Source organism: Uranotaenia lowii, chromosome 1 (assembly GCF_029784155.1).
Source record: "Uranotaenia lowii strain MFRU-FL chromosome 1, ASM2978415v1, whole genome shotgun sequence".
NCBI lineage: Eukaryota > Metazoa > Arthropoda > Insecta > Diptera > Culicidae > Uranotaenia > Uranotaenia lowii.
In genome coordinates, this window is record NC_073691.1 from 215,634,610 (window position 1) to 215,653,470 (window position 18,861).

General features: G+C 35.9%; 1 protein-coding gene across 2 annotated transcripts in view; it reads left to right on the forward strand.

Annotated features, from left to right (window-relative positions):
* Window positions 1-9,525, forward strand: part of LOC129747685 (acyl-CoA Delta(11) desaturase-like) — a 31,652-nt gene extending 22,127 nt beyond the window's left edge. For both annotated transcript variants that reach the window (XM_055742002.1, XM_055742010.1), the window contains exons 3-5: window positions 8,560-8,745; window positions 8,805-9,028; window positions 9,108-9,525. In XM_055742002.1, coding sequence (XP_055597977.1) covers window positions 8,560-8,745; window positions 8,805-9,028; window positions 9,108-9,199 — 502 coding nt within the window. In that variant the 3' untranslated portion in view covers window positions 9,200-9,525. The remainder of the gene's footprint in view (window positions 1-8,559; window positions 8,746-8,804; window positions 9,029-9,107) is intronic.
* Window positions 9,526-18,861: the final 9,336 nt, after the last annotated feature.

An 18,861-nucleotide genomic window follows, 5' to 3' on the forward strand; every position in this document is an offset into this window, starting at 1 on the left:
CATTTTGTTCATTTTGGTCTTTTTGGTCATTTTGGTCATTTTGGTCATTTTTGTCATTTTTGTCATTTTTGTCATTTTTGTCATTTTTGTCATTTTTGTCATTTTTGTCATTTTTGTCATTTTTGTCATTTTTGTCATTTTTGTAATTTTTGTAATTTTTGTCATTTTTGTCATTTTTGTCATTTTTGTAATTTTTGTAATTTTTATCATTTTTGTCATTTTTGTCATTTTTGTCATTTTTGTCATTTTTGTCATTTTTGTCATTTTTGTCATTTTTGTCATTTTTGTCATTTTTGTCATTTTTGTCATTTTTGTCATTTTTGTCATTTTTGTCATTTTTGTCATTTTTGTCATTTTTGTCATTTTTGTCATTTTTGTCATTTTTGTCATTTTTGTCATTTTTGTCATTTTTGTCATTTTTGTCATTTTTGTCATTTTTGTCATTTTTGTCATTTTTGTCATTTTTGTCATTTTTGTCATTTTTGTCATTTTTGTCATTTTTGTCATTTTTGTCATTTTTGTCATTTTTGTCATTTTTGTCATTTTTGTCATTTTTGTCATTTTTATCATTGTTGACACGGAAAACTGACTGGGATTCGGAATGTCCCCACTGAATCAAACACACTATGTTCTTTTTCAGTTTAACTCTATTCTAAGTATACTAAACAGTGACAAACAAGGTGAACATAAACGCGACGAACGTACAAGCCGGTCTGACTCCACCCTGTCTCTCTATTTATTGCACTGTATACGATTGACCGTCTGTCGATGGCAAGGACGGCACAATAGTTTTCTATTCCGCTTTGCGTTCTCGTGTGGCGCGGCAGCGATATGGAATTTATTTTTATTGCGCTAGGGATTGCAGTCTGATTTTTGCATTAACATACCGCCCGCCTTGAAAGTACTTAATTTCAAAAAACCAACGGCAGATACACAAAAATTTCTTAAACGAAGAACAGACCAAGATTTTTTGCTGACGGTTCGATTATAACTTCAGGTACAGTAATCTCGGCAACGATGATGATAATGGATGATTGCAGATGTTCCAGCTCCACGGCCCTGTGAGACAAAACGGATAAATGCCCGTATTGGTTGAAAAGCATAAAGTATACTTAACTAGGGGAAGTGGTGGGATGACAGGTCCGACCCGTCCGATCGCAACCGCGTCATCCCTGATTGCCTTATTGCCGGAACTCAGCTCAGACTTGCTGTGTCTGGTTGCACCATTGCAACATTAACGATGACGAGACAGACTGCTTTGGATAGCATTGGACATCATGGGACTGGATTCTACAGGCCTTCACGGGACAAACTGGATTGTACAGGACTTCACTGGATATCTCTCGGCTGTACTGGACTGCACGGGACTTAACTTGACTCTACAGGACTTAACAGGACTACACTCGACAGTAATGAACTTCAGTGGACTTAATCATTTTCATTATTTGCTGGTTGACAACAGTGCTTCTGATGATTTCAAGTTGAATTTCATCAACGCGAATACATCGGCTGTTGTCAAATCGTCCGTATCTTGAAGTAATTTTTCCGCATTGCTGACGCAATTCGCGATAGTGGTGAATCGTCAGCAAGCGTGTAAATTTGGACGACATCGCTGCTCTCGGATGCAATTGTTTCCTGCTTTTAGACTGCATCGTCGGTGGGTGGTTGTATGATGTGTTGCCATTGCACTTAATGTCGATGAACGATAACTATGCATCTGCCGAGGAATAGTACCAGTAATATTTTTTTTTTTTTTTTAAATAAATTGTGGTTTTATTTTGTTGAAACTTATTTACATTTTCATATGTCTAAACTCATGTGGAAATCTAAAGCATTGATGTCTACACTATTGTTGCTTGCGTTTATAAAATTTATGTAGCTACTAAGATATTTCAGAATTTTCACTTTTTTTGTCTATTTATGTTTAACAAAGTAGGATGAATTAGTTCTTCGAAGTTCAGTGTTCGCTGTCTGTCGAGGGTTTCGTATATTTTCCTTTGAAGTAGCTCAAACGCTCCGTTGAGACTAGTACATTCACGGTATTTGTGTTCAATGGTCTCGATGGGTGTTCTGCAATGCATACATGTCTCATCATCAGCGCGATTGATAGTGAAGAGAAGTTGACGGCATAACGCTTTTTTGTTAGTCCACAGATATAGAGTTTCTTTCTGTCCAGGGGAGAGCTTCCGGGATGAGACATTCCTCCAAACTTGTTTCCAATTGATGCTCGGGTTGTTTCTTTCAACTTTTGGTTGGTCGGTGTTAGTCAGGAAATGTAGGTATGTTGCATTAGCTGTGGGTCTATCTCTGAGTGGTAATGGAAGTGTAGAAATAGTCTGTTTTATTGCTTTTACGTCAGGTAGGCTAGATGGGGCTGGCCCAGCGTTAGAAATCAGCGATCTATAGTATGGCATAGCGTCGATTTCTATCAAATGTCTACTTGTTAGCAGCGATTTAGATTTTAGTGCGGGTAGATGTAAGTTAAGTCCACCTTGTTCGACTTTTCGTGCTAGCTGTTGGATGGGCACACGTACACAGTGTCCTCTCCAAAGGAAGTTCCCACAAGTAGATGTGAGCTTTGCCAAGTGTTGCGAGTTTGGTGAAAGAATCGAGGCAAGATACCATACCTTGGAGTTGATAAACATGTTGAGAAGAACTGTTTTCTGGTGAAGACTCAAAACTCTCATTGAGTTGAACCATGCATGCTGAGAAACCTTTGACACAAGAACATCCCAGTTAATAATCCAACCAAATACCGAATTTTGTAAATTGGGTCCAGCACTCGATATTTTGAAACGTCCATCGACAAGCAGGTCAAAGAAAAATTCGGCGCCGATAATGATATCGATTTGACCCGGTTCGAAAAATGTAGGATCAGCCAGCATGACGTTTTTAGGCAAATTCCACGTTTTCATATTCAATTGGTAAGCGGGAAGTGTGGTTGTTAGCTTCGGAAGTACATTAAAGTTCATGGTGGCACAAAACGAAGAAATTGACGAGCAGCGTGGAAAGACTGAAGTCACCACTTGTTTACGTGAAACAGTCCTACTGCCACCAATGCCCTGAACGGTGAGTGAATCTGGGGAACTTTTCAGTTGTAAACGCTGACAAAAACTCTTCGACATGAAACAAAATTGCGAGCATGAATCCAGCAATGCTCGGGCAAACTGCGTATTCCCGTGATCATCCTGGACACATACAATTGCTGTCGACAGTAAAACTTGACGCGTCCGATTGTTGGATTGTGTGGGAAGTGCTATGGTGTGCTGGATTCCAGAAAGGTCTGTGGTGTGGTCGAGTAAGGTGTTGTGCGATTGTATTACAGGAAACGATGTCGGAGCTTGAGGGCTAGGAGGGTGACTGGTGGGTTGATTTGTTGTCGGTTGGGGTGATGGAATAGTTTGTTGGGATTGAGGTAGTGGAGTTTGAAAACTTGATGGTTCAGGCCTATTTTGAAATTGCGAGACGGAGGATTGAGGGTCTGTGTGCAGCAGGGAATGATGACGCGAACCGCAGTGATGACAGGAACCTCTGGTGCATACTCGAGCCATGTGACCGGGTGACAGGCAGTTCAAACACAATCTGGCTTTGAAAACTAAATGAGTTCGTTCTTCAACTTTCTGCTTTAAAAACATCGAACACTGGAACGCTGAATGGAACACTTCCTCACAAAAAGGACACTTACTGGACAACTGAATGGAAGAGTGACTGACTCCAAATCGATTTTTCGGGTGTTCAACAACACAGGGATTTCGGTAGGAAATGGTTTGTAAAACTCCACAATGATCTCGTAGAAAGCAAATCAAATCTGAGAATTTAGGCACTTCTCGTGAATTGTGGAACGTTTCCCACTGTCTTAAAGTTGTTGGATCAAGGCGAGCACAGACCATGTGCACCAACAACGTACTCCAGCCTTCGGTTTTCTCCCCAATTTTCTCCAGCATTTGAAGATTCTTCTCGAAGCCACTGACTAAGTTATTAAGATCTTCGTAGCTTTCGACTTCAATTGCCTCTATCTCAAACAAAGTATCGAGGTAGGTTTTGACTATCAGCTTTTTATTTTCGTACCGCAATTTCAAAGCTGACCAGGCGATATCGTAGTTGGCTGCATTCATGTCCACTGAGATTATAGCTTGAAGGGCTTCTCCAGATAAAGCAGAGCGAAGGTAAGAAAATTTGTCCATTTCCGTCAGTTGATTGCTGAAGTGGATGAGGCTGAGAAAGGAGTCCCGGAAAGACACCCAGTTGTGAAGGTTCCCATCAAAAGTTGGTAGTTGTATCTCTGGCAATTTCACTCTAGCTAAAGATGCGTTGGAAGTCGGTTCGATTCTAGCAATTTCCGTTGGAAGCATCGTGGACTGAAGACATAACAGTTCTCCTTTTAAATTGCAATAGTCGTTCTCTTTCTCCATTGCGATACTTGCGTTTTCTTCTTCTCTTGCGTTCCTCAATATCGTTTCTTGCTCTGGATCATCTTCTGCGCCGGTCACATGGTCGGTTAACATTTCTATTTCTGTACGCACTAGTTGGAATTCTTTGTAGGCACTGTTTAAACGTTCTAACCGAACACTGATATGCTCACGAGAAAAAGTACTGTTTTTTGCACTGTTGATGAAATGTCGCACTGAATCGAAAACACGGCATAAGTTGCTTTCAGTTTTATAGAGTTCACGCAGTTCACGTGGCATGATTGCACTGAAGTGTTGGTTTAGACTGTAGAATTCCAACTAGGCTACTTAACACTTCTCACTTCACTTTGACAGACCGAATCTACTCAACGTCTCGCAATTTTTGAAAGAAGATAGCTGACACAGGCCTAAACTCGAAAACTCAACACTTTGATGCTATCTCGCTGATTTGTAAAAATTCAACTATTCAAAAAATCAACCGTCCCAAATTGTTCTTAGGGTAATTTGTTGTAGGCTCAACCAGTCACCCTATCATTTGCCAGAAGCATGCTATGCAATATTGATTCCAATTTCTCTCTAATTACCCACAGACCTAACACCATGCATGATTTTAGAAAATTGTACTTATCCGAGTATCCTCAGCCGATCCAAAGCAGCAGTAATTGATCAATCAGGATCAGTTAGTCGTGAACAGCAACAATATTAGCAGCAGCAAAGTAACCGGTGGTAGAACAGCAGCAACACATCAGCGCACAGAGTAAATCAATTGAGTCGCGCTTCACAATTACGGCCAGTTTTTGGCGGAATTTCATAAGACAACCGCGACAGACAATGGGGACTTGCAAGCATTCAATCACTTATTGGTTTGGCGCTTTTCTCAAGCAGCACAAGTCGCGTCGCAGTTCAACGACCGCTTGGTTTCTTCGTCTTTTATTCAGCACTATCACAGATCACAGGTTATCGGACAACTAGCGAGTTTCCGACATCCGGCTTATCGAAGGACCATATGTTGACACGGAAAACTGACTGGGATTCGGAATGTCCCCACTGAATCAAACACACTATGTTCTTTTTCAGTTTAACTCTATTCTAAGTATACTAAACAGTGACAAACAAGGTGAACATAAACGCGACGAACGTACAAGCCGGTCTGACTCCACCCTGTCTCTCTATTTATTGCACTGTATACGATTGACCGTCTGTCGATGGCAAGGACGGCACAATAGTTTTCTATTCCGCTTTGCGTTCTCGTGTGGCGCGGCAGCGATATGGAATTTATTTTTATTGCGCTAGGGATTGCAGTCTGATTTTTGCATTAACAGTCATTTTTGTCATTTTTGTCATTTTTGTCATTTTTTTCATTTTTGTCATTTTTGTCATTTTTGTCATTTTTGTCATTTTTGTCATTTTGGTCATTTTGGTCATTTTGGTCATTTTGGTCATTTTGGTCATTTTGGTCATTTTGGTCATTTTGGTCATTTTGGTCATTTTGGTCATTTTGGTCATTTTGGTCATTTTGGTCATTTTGGTCATTTTGGTCATTTTGGTCATTTTGGTCATTTTGGTCATTTTGGTCATTTTGGTCATTTTGGTCATTTTGGTCATTTTGGTCATTTTGGTCATTTTGGTCATTCTGGTCATTTTGGTCATTTTGGTCATTTTGGTCATTTTGGTCATTTTGGTCATTTTGGTCATTTTGGTCATTTTGGTCATTTTGGTCATTTTGGTCATTTTGGTCATTTTGGTCATTTTGGTCATTTTGGTCATTTTGGTCATTTTGGTCATTTTTGTCATTTTGGTCATTTTTGTCATTTTTGTCATTTTTGTCATTTTTGTCATTTTTGTCATTTTTGTCATTTTTGTCATTTTTGTCATTTTTGTCATTTTTGTCATTTTTGTCATTTTTGTCATTTTTGTCATTTTTGTCATTTTTGTCATTTTTGTCATTTTTGTCATTTTTGTCATTTTTGTCATTTTTGTCATTTTTGTCATTTTTGTCATTTTTGTCATTTTTATCATTTTTGTCATTTTTGTCATTTTTGTCATTTTTTGTCATTTTTGTCATTTTTGTCATTTTTGTCATTTTTGTCATTTTTGTCATTTTTGTCATTTTTGTCATTTTTGTCATTTTTGTCATTTTTGTCATTTTTGTCATTTTTGTCATTTTTGTCATTTTTGTCATTTTTTTCATTTTTGTCATTTTTGTCATTTTTGTCATTTTGGTCATTTTTGTCATTTTGTCATTTTTGTCATTTTTGTCATTTTTGTCATTTTTGTCATTTTTGTCATTTTTGTCATTTTTGTCATTTTTGTCATTTTTGTCATTTTTGTCATTTTTGTCATTTTTGTCATTTTTGTCATTTTTGTCATTTTTGTCATTTTTGTCATTTTTGTCATTTTTGTCATTTTTGTCATTTTTGTCATTTTTGTCATTTTTGTCATTTTTGTCATTTTTGTCATTTTTGTCATTTTTGTCATTTTTGTCATTTTTGTCATTTTTGTCATTTTTGTCATTTTTGTCATTTTTGTCATTTTTGTCATTTTTGTCATTTTTGTCATTTTTGTCATTTTTGTCATTTTTGTCATTTTTGTCATTTTTGTCATTTTTGTCATTTTTGTCATTTTTGTCATTTTTGTCATTTTTGTCATTTTTGTCATTTTTGTCATTTTGGTCATTTTGGTCATTTTGGTCATTTTTGTCATTTTGGTCATTTTAGTTATTTTGGTCATTTTTGTCATTTTGGTCATTTTGGTCATTTTCGTCATTTTGGTCATTTTTGTCATTTTGGTCATTTTTGTCATTTTGGTCATTTTGGTCATTCTGGTCATTCTGGTCATTTTGGTCATTTTGGTCATTTTGGTCATTTTGGTCATTTTGGTCATTTTGGTCATTTTGGTCATTTTTGTCATTTTGGTCATTTTGGTCATTTTGGTCATTTTGGTCATTTTGGTCATTTTGGTCATTTTGGTCATTTTGGTCATTTTGGTCATTTTGGTCATTTTGGTCATTTTGGTCATTTTTGTCATTTTTGTCATTTTCGTCATTTTTGTCATTTTTGTCATTTTTGTCATTTTTGTCATTTTTGTCATTTTTGTCATTTTTGTCATTTTTGTCATTTTTGTCATTTTTGTCATTTTTGTCATTTTTGTCATTTTTGTCATTTTTGTCATTTTTGTCATTTTTGTCATTTTTGTCATTTTTGTCATTTTTGTCATCATTGTCATTTTTGTCATTTTTGTCATTTTTGTCATTTTTGTCATTTTTGTCATTTTTGTCATTTTTGTCATTTTTGTCATTTTTGTCATTTTTGTCATTTTTGTCATTTTTGTCATTTTTGTCATTTTTGTCATTTTTGTCATTTTTGTCATTTTTGTCATTTTTGTCATTTTTGTCATTTTTGTCATTTTTGTCATTTTTGTCATTTTTGTCATTCTTGTCATTTTTGTCATTTTTGTCATTTTTGTCATTTTTGTCATTTTTGTCATTTTTGTCATTTTTGTCATTTTTGTCATTTTTGTCATTTTTGTCATTTTTGTCATTTTTGTCATTTTTGTCATTTTTGTCATTTTTGTCATTTTTGTCATTTTTGTCATTTTTGTCATTTTTGTCATTTTTGTCATTTTTGTCATTTTTGTCATTTTTGTCATTTTTGTCATTTTTGTCATTTTTATCATTTTTGTCATTTTTGTCATTTTTGTCATTTTTGTCATTTTTTGTCATTTTTGTCATTCTTGTCATCGCATAGTTATCTATTGCCTACTTTGTGCAAGATAAATAAAAATTCATTTTCTGTTTTTTTTTTTCAAACTGCAAACCCACCGGATAGCTAATCCAATTTTTTTAACGTCTACCGCAAAAAGCACAAACAAGCTTCGCTCTATTAAGCTTTGTAAATGAAAAGCTAATATTGTTGCTCCAAACAAAGTGCAAAGGCCAATAAATGCCGAAAAAATATTTGTCTAAGCCGGTTAATAGCCAAAGATGACGACGTCGACGGCGCTTGGTTCACTTTGAAGCGATCTGGCGAAACTTCGACCGTTGCTGACCAAACTTGCATTCAAGTTCGGATTCAATTTGATGATTTTGAATTGATCTCCGGCAGTTGACCACGTTTTTTTGACCGTTTGTTTTTTTTTTCTCTTTTTCCAGCAACTTTGTCTTGATGAAGATTTTGTTCTGCTTTTTCCTGCCGACGTTCATTCCGTGGTACTTCTTTGGCGAAACTTTCAAGATGGCCTTCCTGAGTCAGTGCTTCGTACGATACGTTTTGAGTTTGAACTTCACCTGGTTGGTCAACAGTGCAGCCCACATCTACGGTCATCGGCCCTACGATAAGTAAGTTTTGTTTTTTTTTGTGAAATTATGAATAATCTAACGTAATTCTCATTTATCAGACGAATCCAGCCAGTGGAAAATAAGGCAGTTTCAATCGTCGCTATGGGCGAAGGTTGGCACAACTACCATCACGTGTTCCCATGGGATTACAAAGCGGCCGAGCTGGGCAACTATTCGGTCAATGTGACCACGTTCTGGTTGGATCTGTTTGCCAAGATCGGATGGGCTTACGATCTGAAGGAACCATCCGCGGAACTGGTGCGAAGGACAATCGCAAAATACGGTAAGTTTCGTATACACTGATTAACTAAAACTGTCATGCTTCAATGCATCGCCTTTTCCCTTTCTTTTCTTCCATACAGGTGACGGAACTCATCTGAACGTTCCAATCAAGGAGCTCGCCGAAGTTCCACCCCCCTCGGATGAGTCGGATCGTGGATCGAAGTCGTTGTGATTGGCCCCCCAATCGGTTCCAAGACGGAAAGAGAGAGCACGAGAGAGGTCGTAAGCAAACTGTACCGTGAATGTGATCATATTTCATTTAGAAACGAGGCCTATGGCCATCACTTTGTATTACTACTATGTACTTACTGGGGGGTTCTGTCCGTTTAAAGGGTAGAATAAGAGCAAAAACCACAAGAACTTTGTACCATAGATTTGTCAACTGCAGCCAATGTAAACTACTTACATGTATTTTGGGAAGGCATTGGCTTTGGCAGATTTGAATAATATTCGATTAATACTGACTTTTAAACAAAATAAATCAAAATTTTAATGAAAGTTTTATGATCTTTTTATTAGCGAGTTGCGCTGTTCTAAATTCGCAATTTCAATGTGAACTTTCGAAAATGGATATTTCAACGAAATCGTTTGTTTCTCGAAGTTAGTATCTATCAGTTACAATTATGGACACAAAAATGATAGCCTCTATTTTAATAATTATTTATTTGAAACGGCTCATAGGTTTAAAAAAGCCAAACTCATTTCCTGTTTTTAGAATAAAAATTAAAAATTAATGACGGAGATCGATAGTTTTTAGAAAGATAGATGATAGACTTTAGTTCTTTTTTTAAAATATGTACTTCTCGCATACTAATTCATGAAAAAAAAAAACAATCTAAAATGGTTTCCAATCAGTTGAAATTGTAGCCATAATTAATAGAATCAATTTTCTTAGTAATTTGAAAATAATATTTTTCCTTCCATTAAAATAAGCCAAACCTTTATTGCTTTATTAGAGGTTGAAGTGCAAAATCTGTATGTATGATATAAAAACAATAATTTGTTCTAGAGAATTTCGTAAAACAATTGCTTCTTTTTCAACGTTTAAACATAAATCTCTTTCTCAGCTTCACTGGTTTTTGAAAAATAGATCTTTTATTATGAGTCGTCGTAGCCAAAAGAAAGAGAATTCAGAATAATACATTTTAATTCCGAATTGTGGAAACAGCACTTTCTGAAAACTATATGAAAAATTGCCGAAACGAAAACATTGAAAACTTTTTTCAGCTTAAATTTAATCTTCGAATTGTATTTTCATTTTTAATGTTTTCACCGAATTGGTTGTGAAATTTTAAAATAATTATAATATTCAATCAATGCACATCAGTATCATACTTTCTAATCCTATAAAAAAAATTGAGCTTAAAATTAAAAAATTAAAAAAAATAATTAGATCTATTCTCAGTTTGAGAGAGCAATTTGCTATAGGTCTATAACAATAATGTTAAATTTCTTGAAAAGTTCGGTGGTTTTTTCTAATACAACTCAAAAATATACAAGATTCTAAGAATTTACACATAATAAAACACATTTTAATGCTAAGCTCCGTAATGCGAGAGTATTCTTATTATTTCAATTGATTGTGTTTGGCTTCACATTGTGTTTTATGATCCTTTACAAAATAAGTTTGTATTTTACTGCGGGCTTCTTTTTTAAACTAGTCTTTTTATACATATTTTTCAGAATGGCGGACACATTCCCCTTGACTTTGACTTCCGGTACTGTTTAAAATTAATGCAATTTAATTACTGTACTTTTTGGACCAATAAAAACGAAAAGACTGGAATGAGTCCATACAATATAATTTGTCTCGAGCACACAGTCTCCATTTTCGGCCAGTTGAGCAATCGAAAAGCTATAGGGTATTATCCAAATCTTATCTCCATTGCTTCCAAAACGAGATGTTATCAACTTATACGCGGGAAGAAATTCCTGAAATGAAAATAGGAACATAGGTCTTGATTGCTGCTCCTGACCTTCAGTACATTATCCGAAAATAAAAGAATGATTCAAAAGAATGCCTTACAGCTTCGAACAGCTCCTGTTGCTCGGTTCGGTCTGTTTGTGTTCTAATGAGGTCAGATCTTGAGCACTAATTACAAAAATCTTGAACAAAAAGCTTTCCGAATTAAAACTGAATGAAAACAAGTGAAAACCATAACATTAGCACCATGGAGACGCAAAAATACACAGCTACAATGATGAAAAAAAATCGATTTTTCATTTTATTGATACCAGCGCCTCTGTTGTCGACATTGCCTAGCTTCATCAAATTTAGAGCAGTTTTGCGAAGAATAAAAACGGAGTGTCCCGTCTGTTTGTCTGTGGATGTATTTTGAGGGTAGGTCGTTAAGGTTAAAGTTACCCGGAGGGAGTAGGCGTTGTCTTTTGCTAATCGCACGCGTTTTTATTTCCGTCTGCGAAAATTTTACAAAACAATAAATTTCAGTAATTAAAACAGTCGGGAACTAATTACAACTGACTTAAAGTGTCCGCTGTAAGTTCCGAAAACTTAGAGGTGAATAATTGTTATTTCATAAAAAGAATTGTAAATTGGTAGCTGCAGAAACGGAGTGTTTACACATTGAATTTAGATTTTATTCTCGATTGGAAGTCTGGGATTGTTAGGAGAACGCTTATTGTAACGAGTGTTCGAGAGCGCTACGTGAGAGTTTAGAAGTAACTTTGTCCCTCGAAAATAACATACATAATTTAATTGTTGAAAGCCTCGAACGAATAGGGAGAAATCGGCTCTGATGTGTTTTATTTGGCCCTTATGCGGTCTACGCAAGTGTTTCTTTTTCTGCGCTCTGGCTGGCTGCGATCGATTTTGTCCTGCGATCCAATCTATACCTATCGGAATGATTATAAGGTTAAATGAATCCAAAGACATCTGCTTTGGTTCGTTTACATTGCAACATGATACCTACTTCCGTTCTCCTAGAATTGTGGTCCTCAAGTGTGAAGGATGACAGGATCAACACAAAAACACCGGTGAGATCATTCCTTGTTTTCAACTGCAAGAAACATTATATTAATTTATCATTTTTAACAAGCTGATCTTTTACTAGATAGACTTAGGTGATATTTTTTTTTAAAAGGTAGTTAGACGCATATATCAATATAATAAACTTTAACCAATCAAAGATGTACAAGATTGAAAGTCTATTCTATTAAAAGATGTACACGATTGAAATGGGATTCTGGAATTACACTGCCAGCACCCACGATTGAGCAATTTAAATCAAATGGATTAATATTGTTTCTTTTGTGTAACATACCTGCCAGCTCAGGGCGTTTTTGTTTGGATCATACATTCATACATACAGGTCGTGTAGGTCAAAGTTACGCATCATCAAATGGAATAAAATTTCTTCATCATTGAGAAAGTTTGCTACACTCAAATGTGGTCAAGATATTTTGTGTTTCGCTTAAGAGCATTCCAAAACAGACTTAAAAACCAGTATCTATGTGTAGAAAAACCTCTGAAACAAAAACCTGCAAAAACAGAAGGTACCGAGATGAGCTGGATCAAATCAAGCAGGGCTGGACTAAAGACTCAACATGCCCAGATCAGGTTGAATCAGGTTAGACAAGGCCAAGTTTGACAGAACCGGGGCAAACTCAATCAGGTCAACCTGATCACTCTCATGCAGTTAAGTGAGCAAAATTTGGACGGAGCACAGCTAACAGGACCAGTTCGTTTACCTAGTGGTATGCTAACCAAGTTAACCAGGATCTAATGTTTAGTTATTAAAGTTCAGAGTTTTGGTATACTTCTCAAAGGAATTTTAAATAGATAAAAGCATACCCCGAGCAGACTTTTATGGCAAAGTTATAGCAAATTTTGCTATCACGCCCTGAAAGCCAAATATGCTCTCATTTTGCTTGACATAAGGTGGTACACAGCAAAAATGAGAGCACAAATTTTCATACTTGGTTAGCAAAATGATGCCTAATTTAGCTAAAACTGAGACCTTAACTACACCTCGTTTTTCGAGAGCTTGGAGAGCACAATCATGCCAATATAAAGCATCAAAAAAAATTATTTTACAGTATTATTTGGCATCAATATGCTTTCAAAGCTTAAGTAAAACAAAGTATCGTTTAAGCCTCAGAACACGCAAAAATTTGGCAGTACACAACAATTCATGTATGAAAATTTTGCGCTCATTTTTGCTGTGTACATTATGTCAAGCAGAATGAGTGCAAATTTAACACTGAAGGCGTGATAGCCGAATTTTCTTTAGTTTTGCCTTAAAAGTCTGCACTGTATGAATAAGCAACTACTAGGGATGAATCATCCTACAGGATGAAAATCCCAGAAAAAAAAAGCAGCTACTGCAGTAAAAATGTCTATGTGTTATGCAATCGCCTTTAGTTATGCAAACAAAAGTAGGTAGGTTCATTATTCATACATTTTGGTGATCATAATATCATAGTAACTGCAATTTTTTATCAAAGGGATGTTCATAGTACATTAGCGTATACCGCACATCGTAAACGCCTTAATGTATACAATGAACGATGAACATGAAGATTTTTATCCTCATACAATGAACGATGAACATGAAGGACAAAAATCTTCATGTACATCGTTCATTGTATACATTGAGGCGTTTAAAACATGAATATTTTAAAAAAAATATCAGGCCTACAGAGCCAAAAAGGGAAAACACACTTCAAGTTACATCCGCCTTGGCATTTTAACCCGCTATTCGGATTTTTTTAGAAGAACTTTAATGTACGTCTACAATTGTTAATAGTACTTACTTTTGTATTTTTTTTCCTTTGCTTGAGTTATACGACGAAGTTTATTCTTAATACATAGCAGTACCAACTCGATAACTTTCGTGTAGCTTCCGGACGCTGGTGGTGAACGCAAAACATCAGATGTTTAGAAAATGCCGCTTTCGTTTCTTTTATCCATTCAGATTTCTACAAATTTGATCTAGATGATAAGCACCCATTGTTGATCCTCAGCAAAAACCGTCAACAGCCGGACAATTACTATCAAACGGTGCCGCAAATCATTGCATTTGAAGGAGATGCCGTAGGAATAGGTTATCTGCAGAAAATTCAATCAATCGTAAATGGATTTGATGCATGTAATGGTTTTATGTTTACCTTAACCGCCAGTACCGAAGGAAGTTTTGGCAGCAACAGCAGTGGATTGATCACGTTCCGAAAAACCCTATATTGTCTCGCGGGAAGTCGAATAGATCGTGAACGCGTTTTCTTTACTTTAAAAATCATTTTTAGTGGCACAACACTTTTAAAATCGCAAAATTAAACAAAGCAACTCCGATGCGCTTTCAAAACAACACTGACAGTTTTTTTCAGCTCATTTGGTACACGGTTAAAAAATTAAACTAAATACTAAGTTGGCGACACCTAATAAAAGTTTCATTTTAGGAACCTAAAATTATCACTTAACACAAATTTTCTATTTTGAACTTGTTATTGATTGTTAGATAAATAAATTTATTTTATAATGTATAGAAAATATAGAAACATCATAAAATCCTTTAAACAGAACATTATCCGTATCCGTCTACACATTTAATCTCAGACATCCTACGCATGAGTAAAAAATCGTTCGGATTGTTGTTCAATATAAAAATAAAGAAATCAAACCATTTTTTAGATGATTATACTGGGTTCAACATTTCCACAAAACGAACCGCAGTTTAATTCTTTCAAGTCGTTTTGTTCCGCTGGTAATGTTCGTAATATAATCCTTGACGTTATAAAATCGAACGTGTTTGTTGGCCTGCTGGCCATTTTTTTCGTATAGTCCTATTTGCCGCTAGTAGTATTCGTGTCATAATTCAGAGCTTTGCACTGACACTTTTTCATTTTGGGAACATTAACCTAAAAAACGAATGAATTCGTCGGCCGACTGCTGATTTTTACACTGAAATTTTTGGAGGTTAATTGTCCCGGTCTCGTCCGTACACGCCAGTTGGATGCCAGTTAATGTGCGTGAGAAATGTCAAAAACAACTCTATAGGCGTTTTTGAGATTATTTTCCCCTTTCTAAGGGTTGTACACGTCAGCAAATATGCGTGGAATAAGTCAAAAACAATAAAATTTTCATTAACCGTTATTTAGTTGTCGCGAAAGTACCGTAACACTAATCTGAGTCAGAGCCCTTTACTCTAAATGTAGATGTGCGAACTTCGTGTACCAGAGTTTACGGCAACCCAAGAATAAGTATTTGATAACAAGCCAAAAGTGCAAGCTAGTACTACTAAAATAAAGTGTCGTTTTTAAAAGGATAAAAAAATATTTACATTTAAGCGTCACTGAAAAATAAAAAAGATTATTAAGGGTAAGCTAATCATTAGAATGTTATATTCCATATCAAAGCTTTTTCATCGAATTATAGATTTTAAACAAATGGAATCTTGTACAGGCATTTTAAGCATTTTATGTCGATGGAATCATCAGCCTATGAAACTGCAAATGGGCCGTAAGATTTGTTTGAGGAGTTTTTGGAAAATTATTGATCAATTGTTGGTCCTCTAATAGATATCAAATATTTTCAAACAACGTTAACTAAAATCCCAAGTTCTTGGAAACAAGTAAGTAAACTTGACGATTTTTTTTTATTTTTTCTTAGAAACATTTTGTTTTTTTTTTTAATAACTTAACAAGCAATTATTTAACACCTTTAAATATGCAGTGCACGTTTAACAGACCGACAACTTTGCTAATGAAGAGAACAAAAATTTTAGCGCCTTTCCGTAAACCGTTGATTCTGGAATTTAGAATTTAAAAAAAATGTTGAGAATGTTTTTTTATCTTCCGTTTCTATACAAAAGCGCAGAAATTTTTACGACAAAATTATATGTTCGAGGAATTGAACATAATGTTTAAAATAGAGATGATCCCATTCAAAAAGCTGGTAAAAATCGTTATTCTTTCATTCTGGTGTCATTTTATATTAGGATAGCAAAGACACCTTAATGATGCCTTTATTGTGCTATCATCCAAATATCATCGCCAATTAATGCTGTCATTAAGCTCTCATCACCTCATTAAGGTTTGGTTTTGCTGTTACATAAAACACCAATGAGAGCTTACAGATGCGTGGTTTTGCTATTAGAAAAATATCAACAGTATAGGATGCTATCAGTTAGCTGTTGCTTCTTCATTTTGGTTTCGATTTGCTGTCGTTTCAGGCATCAAAGTCTGCTCGGGACAAATTTAGAAATGCATGATTAAAAATGTGATTAACGTTTTTTGATAACTGAAAAAGTGCAGAGTGTTCAATGTTCAATTCTAAAATATTTTCGAGAATTCATTCTGGGCCTTCTCATTCAAACCTGTTTAAGGACTTTTTCCCAACATGCGTTCTGGTCTTGAGTCAATCAATATTTATTTTTCAATAACTTCAACCAACCCCTCCCATTATTCGGTACGAGCTCAGAAGAGCTCAAATATTTGAACGAAATGTGCACAACCCATGCATGGGGATATCCATGATCTTTGGCTCCAAAACCACCGCTGAGCGCAACGTGTGTGTGCTCAATTGACGATGATAAATAGGTAATACATGTGCCGTGCACAACGCTCCGTTGTCGTAGGGTTAAGCCATCAAATGAACTCCTTAAGCAGAGATGACACTGGTTCATTTGCTTGGTATTTGCTTTGTACGTAGAGTTTTCAATGTCAACCAACAACTGGTTTGTGGGGGATAAAATCTGAATATTTGAAGTGACCTTCGAAGACAATCTTGCTGAGAACTTTTAGAACATCTAGTTCTGGTGAAATACTCGTAGGAAAATTTACAAATGAGATAATGGATTGTTTATTGTTTTGCGATAATTTTTTGTTTTCAAAAATTAAGTATTTTAATCCTTGAATTTGGAAATTTTATTAGGTTCATTATTTTATTTTATAAGTTGGTGTTAACTATGCTGGATTTGAATTTTCAAACTTTCACAAACCGCAGCAAGGCATTCAAGCCATACATATAAACAGCCCTTAGTGTTTCGGTTTGTGCAGATGAAAACAATTAAAAAGAAAACCATCAACCTAACATCAACGCAGTGTAGCGCGTTACAGCTGGGTAGTAAACAGTCTTCACCCATTTTACGATCTGAGCACATGTACTTAGATGAGCACACTTTTCCGAAAAACCAAAAAACACTCATCGTAATGAACGAAACTCGTAACCAAGTGTCGCCACCATACCGGTTCACCATAAGATTTACCCCCGAAAATATAAGACAACAGTTTACCTAGTAAAAAAACAAACTAGCTAGGTTCCATCTCGATTCCTTCGGAAGAGCGAAAAAAATAGCGCCGAGGGAGATTTGGTTTCAGCAGTCCGCCGTCTAGTGAATTGAAATATATAAATACAAGCGACGAACCTCAAGCCAAACTTATTTCGGCAAAGAACAGACCGCGGGGAGTTGTGTTAAAAGTTGAATGGGGAATTTTTGATCGCGGTCGCCGAATTCGTTATCACAGTCGGGTTTCGAGCGCAAGTGAACAATCCCCCTTCAAAGTTGGCGGGTGATTTGTCGGGTCGGGTAACGCAGTAGGCCAGCGTGCGGAGCAAGTGAAGGGTCATTTTAGTCCGCCTACTACTCCTGAGAAGAGGTCTGGTTCTGTCTTGTGGTGGTGCAGTGAGGTTGAGCATTATTGGGTCAAGTGTAATTGAACGTAATTCGAAGAAGCAACTCCGCGATGACGGTTGCAGGTGCTCCGGTGTCCCCGGCCAAGGCCACAACACTGGACACGGAAGATAAGCTGGCCAAGATGAAGGCCATCATCAGTGATACCAACAATAATGAAGTGGTCATGAACGACGATGTCAGTGTCAGTGATCAGGAGCTGAACAAGTACATGGACCACTACAATGAGTGGGAACAGTCAGCGTGGGGCCGAAAGGCTCAGGAGTTCCTGGCAAAGTACTGCGGCCTGCAATTCGACAACGAAATCAAGTGGAAAAACGTTGGTCTCATTGGAGGTTTGCATGCCTTCACAATTGGGCTGTTCTTCTTCTACGTTTGGGATTCGACGCCCGTCACCTGGATTTGGAGTAAGTAGAACTATTAGTTTGATCATACTCAACGAATTAATATAGGATAAAAAAGGAATTTAGTCACAATAACAGATTTTTCGTACTTGACTTGAATGTATCTTGTTGTTAATACAAATTTTCAGTAATTTTTTTCAAAGAAAAATATTATCTGCTAAATTACTTAACTTTGATTTTGTTCCTGAAACACAAACTTTAAAATTATTTTCAAATTTAAAAACTGTTTGACAGAAGCTGAGGCAATAAAATATTCCGTTTTAACTTATTCATGCTTTTAAAGTTCCTTATTGGTTTAAATAAGAATTTCATACAAAAAATGCAACACACACAGGCATTAACCCTTCGTTTCATGAAGTTACAAATTTTCAACAATTAATGTATAAAAAAAGTGAAAATCGTATTTAATTTTAATTTTTTTCTTGATGTTGATGTTGATGTTTAAAATGAATTTTAAGGGAAAATAAAAAATTATGAAATTAAGGGTTAAACACGAAAGGATTAGATCCGTATTTTACTGTGCATTTTTTCAAGACCATCCTTTATGTCAAAACTTGCTCGAGAACAAAATTTGATATAGGGTGTAACATCATGTCTAAGCACGATTCAGAATGAACAGTATGAACACAATAAAGGAGCAAATCCAATTTTGTTTTCCTTTTTATGTTCTCTATAGTCTTCTTTTACAGTGAATCAATAAAAAATAGATTCTAGTCTGTAGGCCAGTGATCGAATTTTTGATCGAAGCCTGCTCATTAGCTTCAGCACAGACTGATTTGCGA